Source organism: Athene cunicularia, assembly GCF_003259725.1.
Source record: "Athene cunicularia isolate RWA chromosome 28 unlocalized genomic scaffold, athCun1 chr28_part2, whole genome shotgun sequence".
NCBI classification, from domain to species: domain Eukaryota; kingdom Metazoa; phylum Chordata; class Aves; order Strigiformes; family Strigidae; genus Athene; species Athene cunicularia.
Window position 1 is genome coordinate 285,745 of NW_020799140.1, and position 8,965 is coordinate 294,709.

Sequence of the window (8,965 nt, forward strand, 5' to 3'; positions counted from 1 at the left end):
GCAGGGACAGCCCGTCCTCTCCCCAGGGGCTGAGGGGGGGCTCTGCGCCAGCCCACCTCCCCCCCGCCGCCTCCTGCCTTCCGCTGACCTCGGGGTCTGCAGAGGTGTCTCCCTCGTAGCTCCTCCTCGCAGCTCCCGCTCCTCCTCCAGTTCCCCTCCGTAAATCCGCTGTCACAGAGGTGCAGCCGCTGGCTCAGCCTTGGCCAGCTTGGAGCCAGGGGAGCTCAAGAAGCTCCTCACGGGGGCCACCACTGAAGATGCCTCCTCCGCCCTCCCAGAACACATAAACCCAGCACCCCCCTGCGCACTCCTGTGCCCTCGGGGTGCCCCCTGCCCCAGACCACCACCGCCAGATGTCCTGCCATGCTCTTTAGCTGGTACTTTACTGACGGCCCTGTGGGACAACGGGGCCCAGCACGCAATGAGGAAGGTCACAGCACAGTCACCGGCACGTTTCATCCCTCCAAACAGCCTGAGCTGGCGGCGGCACCTGTACAGACCCCCCTGATGCTGCTGTGACTTGCTGCTCGGTGCCCGAGTCGTGGGGGACAGGACCTGCCCCAGGGACCGCCAGGATGCATCACGGTGGAAGGGGTGTCCGGGGGGCGAAGGGTCAGTGGTGACAGCGGGGGTTGGCCCCGCAGCACTCCGACAGCTTTTGCAGGACTCGCTTTTTCAGGCAGATCCTCCTGGACAGCTTGAGCGAGCGGCTGATCTCATTCTCGTGGGCCTTCAGCTTGGCATAGTAGTCAGAAAACTTGTTGTAGAGGACGGAGATGGGCATGCCGTCGAGGATGATGCCGAAGGAGATGCAGGCGAATGCCACCATCCTGCCGAGCACCGTGTCAGGCACCGTGTCTCCGTAGCCCACAGTGGAGAGGCTGACCTGGGCGAGGAAGGGAAAGGAGTAAATCCTACATGAACAAGCCCAGCAGACCCCTCCTGCCAGTGCTGGGACCAAGCTCCCTCTGCCCCTGCAGTGGGGGGAACAGCCCTGCACCGCGGCTGCCGCCTGCGTGGCCAGGGCTCAGCTCCCCGGCCTGCACCCAGCAGCCTCGGACACCCCAAGGCAAGGGCCGGGCGAGACCCTGAGAGCAGAGGCCAGAGGCAAGCCTGCCTGCTCCCTCCTCCCCTCCACACGGGTCTCCTCAAAAGCAGCTGGACATCACGGAGCTGAACTGGCCCCAGCAGCAGCCAGACCGTCTGCTGGAGCTTCCTGCCCACCGAGCGGCGGCTCCGGAGCTTCCTGGCTGTAAACTGCTCAGTCCCAGAGGATGAAGCTTCCCAGACCCTCCCTGCCAGGGAAACAGAGGCAGTGCCCAGGAATGCACCCGGCAGAGCACATCTGCGCGACAGGGGCGCAGCGCTGTGGGCAGGCTGAGAGCTGAGGCGGGGAGCTCTGGGCTTTGCGTGGAGTCGTGCTGCCCAGGGACCATCAGCCTCTGACCTTTGAATACTCCAACCTGGTGGTTTTGCGCTCCCCCTCGAGAGGGATGAATTTGTAGCAGGCAGCCTGTGGTGGCCAAGGAGGATTATAAAAGCAGAAGTGATCTGTGGGATCGTTTCATCTGCAAATCGAAATGCCCTCGTAACCCCCGGCTCTCGAGCGCTTTAGCTGCGCCCCATCTCGGAGGTAATCCCGGGTTTGTGGCAGCGCTCAGCTCCGCGGAGCAGCCGGCTCCCAGCACCAGCAGGGCAGCAACAAGGGCGCCCGCCCCTGGCTGCAGCACAGCCCAGTCTGTGTCCTCTCCCAGGGCACGGTGTGACCACGTTTCCTTGGTTCCTGCAGGCGGCCCTGGGTCCCCCCGCTCAGCCCCACAAGCTCTGACCCCTTCACGTCCCCCGAGCGCAGCCAGGCTGCAATGATGCACAAGCCTCAGGCTGTCCTGGGCGGCTGTGCCCATGCCCACAGGGTCCGAGCCACATCCACCCAGCACTTGGGTCCCATGACAGATAAATCCCGAGCTGAGTTACACCCCCCTTGTCACTAACCCAGGCCTGGAGGTCCCCAGGCCACCACCTTGGCCCCACCATCCCACCCCAGCACCAGCTTTTGAGCCTCTGACTTAGTTCAAATCTCTGATTTCTTTTCTCAGAGCACGCAGGGCTCTGGGTTTCCCACCATTACTGAGCGGGTGGGAAGACTGGGCCCTTTTTTCCCTCCTGGTCAGCAGCAGTGGTGAATCCCTCAAGCACCAGGGCAGCCCCTCCCCACAGAGCCCCACCGCACCCCTCTCCGGAAGAAGGTGCTCCCATCTTACCGCTGCCCACCACCATGTGTAGGGGATACTGGTGAAGTTGGTGCCTGGGACATCGTGTTCCACTGAGTGCATGAGAGCAGAGAAGGTGAAGACCCCCATGGCGATGAAGAGGAAGAGGCAGCAAACCTGCTGGTAGCACTGGCGCATGGTGAAGCCGAAGGCCCGGAGGCCGGTGGAGTGGCGCGCCAGCTTGAGGATGCGGAAAATCCTCATGAGCTTGATGAGCTTGAGGACTTTGCCCAGCTTGCTCACATTCTCCACCTTGTGCAGTTCCTCGTGGTAAAGCATGTCTCCATCTTCCAGATTTTCAAAGAGGATCTGGATGTAGAAGGGCAGGATGGCCACCAGGTCTACAGCATTGAACGCTGCCCGCAAGAAGTTCTTGAAGCTGGAGGAGGATATGAGTCGCATGAGGTATTCGGAGGTGAAGAAGATGGCACAGATCATCTCCAGCTGCTCCATCCACATCTTCCCCGTCTTGTGTTTCATCTCCTCCACTGTGCTCAGTGTCATGCCCACGATGGAGATAAGCACAAAGAAGCTCGACATAACAGCAATGATCTTGGCTGCCACAGAAGAGTACGGGTTCTCGATGAGGTTCCAGATCATCTTCCGAAACCATCCCAGAAACTTGCCCTCAAACTGCTCCACCGAGTCCAGGGGCTCCAGTTCTGCCTCCAGCTCCTTCTGTATTTTCAGGTACTCACTGACTTCATCTCGCTTTTCCTCAAACAGGATCCGGCAGCAGTGTTGGGAGTACTTCAGATGGATTCCCCAGTACTCGATTTCCTCCACGAAGTTGCTGGGGCACATCTCATCCATTATCCACAGGACTCCACTGCGGTAGAAGTGGAAGATATAGTGGAAAATTGAAGGATCTCTGTCGAAGAAGTACTCGTTCTTCTGCACCGAGTAGTCATCACAGAGCTGCAGCTTCTTCATCGGGTCTGTATAAAGGGCCAGCTTCCCCAGCCGGGTGATGGGATAGCGGGCCGCTACCTTGTAGGCTATCTGGAACAATTTGCCACCCACGTTAATGTTGAGCAAGTACTTGTTCCTTTGGATGGGAGTCTTACTTTTCTCCTGGCTTCTGTCTATCACATTCTGCATGGAGCTCCACTGCTTCACCAGGCTGTCCTGTGCGAAGGGGATGTGGACGTCCCCTTCCGCCAGCGCCCGGCAGCACCCGCAGCGATCCCCTGTCCTCAGGCTGGCAGAGACACTCGCGCGTCTCATCCCCACCTGCCTCATCGGGCCTGACCCCGCCGAGCAGCGATTCCCAGGACGGGCTGGGGAACCGCAGCTCTGGCTTCATGGGAAGCTCCCGCCAGGCGCACGCTGGCAGGGACGAGCGCTGCGAGCCAAGGAGCGTGGGGAGCCCCTGCCCGAGCGGCGCTGCCCGAGTCACGGTGCCATGTGGCACTGCCCGGTTCCCAAAGCCGGCTGCTTATCAGATCGTGGTTTGTGCCGCAGGAGTCGAGGGCAGCCAAGTGTCCGCTCCTTAAGACGATAAAGAGATTGAAGCTCTAGCCCTTTATGTAAGCAACTATTTCCAGCTCTGCGTTTCTTTTTCCTTATTCTGTTCTTATTAGCTATTAGCGTTTGTCACACGCCACCCGGTTTCCGAGGAGGGCATCCACGACCACAGGTTGAAAAGAGAGCATGAACCCACCTGGATTTAACCCTGAGCGACCTCCTCGCCAGGCATGGAAAGGTGCAGACACGCAGGATTTGCCTCAGCTTTGTACCCCCACAACAGATGCTGCTCTTGGCACCAGCCCTTGTCAAGCACAGGAGCGCTAATGCAGCTGCCCCCGCTCCCACCAGCTGTCACGGCCCGGAGCGGGGCAGGGTTGTTACCTCCCAGCCCATCCCTCAAAGCCCCGCAGCGCAGACTCACAGGGGGAGGCGAAGGAACCGTCTCACCCTCCACGCGGTGCCCGGGCAGGTCCCCGCTGTGACAGGTCGCTCCTGCACCGCTGTCCTGGGCCTCCTGCGCATCGCAGCGGCCCTCAGCCCCCTTCCTCCCGCAGCCGGGGGCAGGAACATGGGACGGGACACTGGAAATGCAAGTGTGCAGTAAAAGTACCCCTGAACTATAGGAACTGAAGAGGAGGAAAGGGGAACCAAAATTAAACAGGCCAATCTTTGATGCCTTACCCTGGAACACAACCCTACCCCAGCGTGTAAAACATCCCATTAATGTCCATTAACTGATCTAATTAACTACAGAGCCCTGGAGCACAAAGCTGCTCCTAGACTGAAAAGCAGCTCAGGCTTCACTACAATGGAAGGCTCTGACCCCGGGGATTAGGACAACAAAAATGCTTCTGGCACCAGACAGGGGAAGGGAAATTGCTGTCACAAACACAGTCCCAAGTTTTGGCCCAAGACCCATAAAAATGTGTTTCCCTCAGCCCTGAAACACTCAGCTCAGGGACCAGTGAGCAAAACCTGCATGACCTTGCAGCGGGAAGAGGCCGCGACTGCCTGAGTTTATCCACCAGCCCCCTCGCACAGAGCGGGGGCCTCAGCGTGAGCAACAGCCGCGTGTCTCAGCTCGGCAGCTCGAGCTGAGGACGGACGGGGACAGGCTGGCGCCGGCTGACCTCTGCCCACAGCCCTGGCTGCACCAGCGCCTCGCCCAGCCAGCACCTGCCCTTTCTCCTGCCTCCACCCGCTCTGCTCCCTGGGATTCCTGTTTTCTGGAGCCACTTGAGGCACAGCAGCACTTGCTTTCCCTCTCTGCCCACACCAGCCCACCCACCCCAGGTTCTCTTTCCCAGGACAGGACAAACCAAAGGTGATGCAGCCCCCAGCCTCCCGGCTACAGAATTCAAGCAAATGCACAAATCCAAGAAAAACACGAAAAATCCAGAAGTCATTAGTTTCAAGTTCTTTATTCTCCTGCGTTGCTCTCCAACACCTAGCTCCTCTTGTCCCTATGGAAACAGAAGCAAGATTGTGTGCCCCCTTGCAATGACCTCTTGGCACTAAAACCAGCGGCACGGGAGGAACTCAGCGCCCCACACCGGGTGGAGAAGTTTCTCCCATGGGGTTGAGCAGCACGCTCACAGCGTCCAGGAGTGAAAGACTCCCGCTCCAAGGCTGATGACTGGTGTCTGCTTGGCAAGGCAAGTTCTCACCTTTAAGGCACAGAGATCGGCAGCCAAGGCAGCAGCTTTCTACCTTTTGTGCACTCAGTGAACACTTGTGCAAGGAGTCTGTGGCCAGCGCTGAAGTAGAGGCCCTGGTCAGCAATGTCCTCCCCCACCGCCGGTTCTGAGCAGCGTACAGCACTGAACTGCTCAGGGAGAGCTACATGTGCCACAGTGCACACAGGGCTTGATCCCAGACACGAGTTATTTAAAGCTGAGAGAAAGAAAAAAAAAAAAAAGCCAAACACTTAAAACCTCGTAGAAACACAGACTGGTTTGGGTTGGAAGGGACCTTAAAGATCATCCAGTGCCACCCCCTGCCCCGGGCAGGGCCACCTTCCACCAGCCCAGGTTGCCCAAAGCCCCGTCCAACCTGGCCTTGAACCCTGCCAGGGAGGGGACAGCCACAGCTTCTCTGGGCAGCCTGTGCCAGGGCCTCACCCCCCTCACAGGGAGGAATTTCTTCCTGATATCTAATCCAAACTCCCCTCTTTCAGTTTAAAACCGTTACCCCTTGCCCTGTCACCAAGAGGCCTTGGTATAAAATCCCTCTCCATCCTTCTTACATGGCCCCTCTATATATTGAAAAGTCTCCCCAGAGCTTTCTCTTCCCCAGGGATTGCCCCAACCAAGGCGCAGGACCTCACACTTGTCCTTACTGAACGTCATGAGGTTCACCTGGGCCCACTCCTCCAGCGTGGAGGTCCCCCTGGGTGCATCCAGTCCCCCAGAGGAATCAGCCACACCGCCCAGCTCGGTGTCACCCCCAAACTTGCTGAGGGTGCACTTGAAGCCATCATAAGGCCACTGATGAAGATACTGAGCAGCACTGGTCCCAGTACAGACCCTTGAGGGACACCACTCATGGCAAAACAGTTTTAATGACGACACCATTAACGGTGTTAGAGAAGCAACACGCAGAGCTCACGGCTTTCCACAGAGCAGTTCTGCGAAGGGCAGCGGCCCTCGCCTGAAGGGAGGGTGCTGAGAAGCCGCCTGCCCCACGCTGTCAGCGCAGCAAAGCCAGGGCAGACAGGAAGCTTTTCAACCTTCACCCCTGCAGCTGACCCGTCAGTGAAAGCTTCCTGTACACCGGACCGAGCAGCATCAAAGCACTCGGGCCAACATGGAGTGTGTGTCTGGTCTGTGCAGAGCCAGTGAGCTCCTACTGAACCGCATGGAAAAGCTCCTGTTCCCTGACAAAATCCCGGGGGAAGAACGGGGCAGGTGACAAAAGTATCTTGGCCGGAAGTGGAAGAAAACAGTTGCATAGCACCTAGCACCTGTCATTGCATGGAGAATAAAACCTTTGGGTCCAAGGCCACACTGGCGAGAATCAGCATTAACAACCGCTGGCGGTAAGAAGACATTTCTACCACCTTGTGAGGGGTGATTTCACAGCAGCAGAGGCGGCCTTGTGCTACCTCCAGAACCAAAGCAGTCCCACAATCTAACGCCCATTTCCAAGGGGAGCATCCTTTTGTTATTCCAGTGTAACAACCCAGATCGGAGAGCTTCTGTCCAATCCAGTAAGTCTCTGTGGTGAGCAGGAGGGAGACCAGGCTAGTCCCATCTTATCATCTCATGGCAAAGATCCCTGTTACAAGAACAGAAAAACACCTGGTTACTGACAGTCCTTTGGGCAAAAACCTGGTTTGACTTCAGTTTGTGCAAGGTGGAGGAAAACAACCCACACCAGCAGATGAGTATGTTAGCATGAGTGCTCAGTGTCCTTAGCAGCAGAGGAAGGACAGAGACCAGCACATCACTACCAGAAGCAGCCAGTATCTCCTCAGGTTAGGCTGTGCAACGACCCCTGCAGCCATGCAAGAGCCTTCAAGCCTGACTGTGAGGAAGGAAGGTAAGGGGAGAGTTCTGCTGCTTCAGGGCAGACTGAAATCCCAAGCATGTGGCTGACCAGCAGCAAGAACAGCTGGGAAAAGCTATGCCCAGAGGGGAAAGCTCTAAAGGGTAGACACACAGGGCAAGAAAGCATTTCTCTCTCATGCATACGGAGCACCCGGGGTACAAGAAACTTACCCTTCCAGGAAATGAGCCTATCTGGCTCTTATCAGGCATCAGCTGTTCCCTGGATCCATTTTCAAGACTGAAGATGTCAGATCTGCTTTTTGCTTTGGACAGGCCCCACACAGCAAGAGAACCCACAGCTACGAGGATGCTCAGGAGCGCTAGAGAGTGCACGAGCACAGTCTGGACGTTAGTACTGGGCTCTGCCGCTCAACTGCATTAGCCAACAGCTGGAGAGCAGCAGCTTCCCTCAAGGACAAGGGACAGAGAGAGGAGGCGAGTTAGTGCCAGACTGCATGGAACGGCCTTTCCAAGGACACAGCATGCCTGAGCCAGAGGAATGATTAAGCTGTGGTGTAAGGCCTCCCCTAGCCCTCCCAGCCCAGCAAAAGTGGCTACCAATACAGGTCTGGAATTAGCTCCATCAGGATGCTCAATTTATAGCTGAAGCCAGGACCAAGACCAGAGTGGTCCGAGTCTCACATACCTGCAGTAATCAGGATCCACACACGGCCTTGACTGCTCGATGGCACAGAGCCCCCAGGCACAGGCGTAGCTGAAGGCTCTGTGAGGAAAGAGCAAGAAGTGCATCAGGCTTCCAACTCACCTCACGGCCAGCATTCAAAGCAGTCTTGAATCCAAATCCGGCTGCATTCCCAGTTCACCTCAAGAGCAACAACAGGCCTTTTTCAATTTAAGCAAAACCTTATCTGCCATTACTGTGACTAGCCTGCATCAGAGATAAAAACCAGTCCCACTGGAAATGCATAAAAGCGAAAGCTGGGAAATCTCCCAGCTGTAGCTGCAGCACTCTAACCTCTCCTCGTGGCACTGGCAAGCCCCAGGTACAATCAGCACACAGCTCATCTCCCCCCCCCCAGGTGAACTGGCACAGGCATCAAATCCACATACAGCCTCTCACGCCTGCAGTAATACCCCTCCGCTCCACATCCACCCCGCTTCAGCCCCCAGAGCCACGGAAACCCCTGGGGCCAGGGAAGCTGGAACAGCACTTTGAAGCACCTCAGACAGCCAGCAGTTCAGTGAGGAAGGAAGCTCCAGAGCATCTCGGAGCAAAGCAGCAGACACAGCGTCCTGGGGGTGCGGACACACCCTTCAGCGTGACAGACACCAGTGTCTGCCGCTCTGATCCTGCCCGCGCGGCCCAGAAGTGTTCCCCCTCCCTTTTCCCTTCGGCGTGCCCATTCCCTGGAGCTCAGAAGGGTGATCACAGACTCCAGTGACACTGGCTGGCTGGGAGGAAGCCGCCAGAACTGCGTGTTCTGGAAGAAGGTACTTCAAAGGTACTTCCCGAGGGAGCCCTGCGGCGTTTAAACGCCGTCTCCGCGGGAGGAAGGGTCGGGCCGACCCTGCAGCACTTCCTCTGCCCAGAGTAATCTGCGACGGCGATAACTGCCTCGGAGAGGCTCGAAACGGCGGAGGTTAAACGCTCTGATCCGGTGTGACCCCCGAGCGCGGCCGCCGCCAGCCGGGGCTCTGGCGCCGCTCCCCGCCCCC

The 8,965-nt window shown here is 57.8% G+C and overlaps 2 protein-coding genes across 3 annotated transcripts in view; one reads left to right on the forward strand and one right to left on the reverse strand.

Moving 5' to 3' along the window:
* LOC113489431 overlaps nt 1-508 on the forward strand; it is an 11,522-nt gene extending 11,014 nt beyond the window's left edge. Inside the window, exon 9 of the mRNA XM_026865134.1 lies at nt 375-508. Within this exon, the coding sequence (XP_026720935.1) occupies nt 375-508 (134 nt within the window). The remainder of the gene's footprint in view (nt 1-374) is intronic.
* On the reverse strand, nt 76-3,741 carry LOC113489472 (potassium voltage-gated channel subfamily V member 2-like). 2 transcript variants are annotated; one of them, XM_026865192.1, is made up of 2 exons: nt 2,262-3,729; nt 76-886 (listed from the first exon to the last, which is right to left on the reverse strand). In XM_026865192.1, exons 1-2 carry the CDS (start codon nt 3,510-3,512, stop codon nt 614-616), a joined length of 1,524 nt encoding a protein of 507 aa, XP_026720993.1. In that variant the 5' UTR covers nt 3,513-3,729; the 3' UTR covers nt 76-613. The 2 variants fall into 2 exon arrangements, with proteins under 2 accessions (XP_026720993.1, XP_026720994.1); XM_026865193.1 differs by having other exon boundaries at nt 733-886; nt 2,255-3,741.
* Between the last annotated feature and the right edge of the window lie 5,224 nt (nt 3,742-8,965).

Excerpts from the sequence above, each read along its gene's own strand:
- LOC113489472 (XM_026865192.1), bottom strand. The coding sequence starts at position 3,512 with ATGAGGCAGGTGGGGATGAGACGCGCGAGTGTCTCTGCCAGCCTGAGG. Across the intron at positions 887-2,261 it reads ACACATGGTGGTGGGCAGCG|GTCAGCCTCTCCACTGTGGG; the intron begins GTAAGATGGGAG and ends TTCCTCGCCCAG.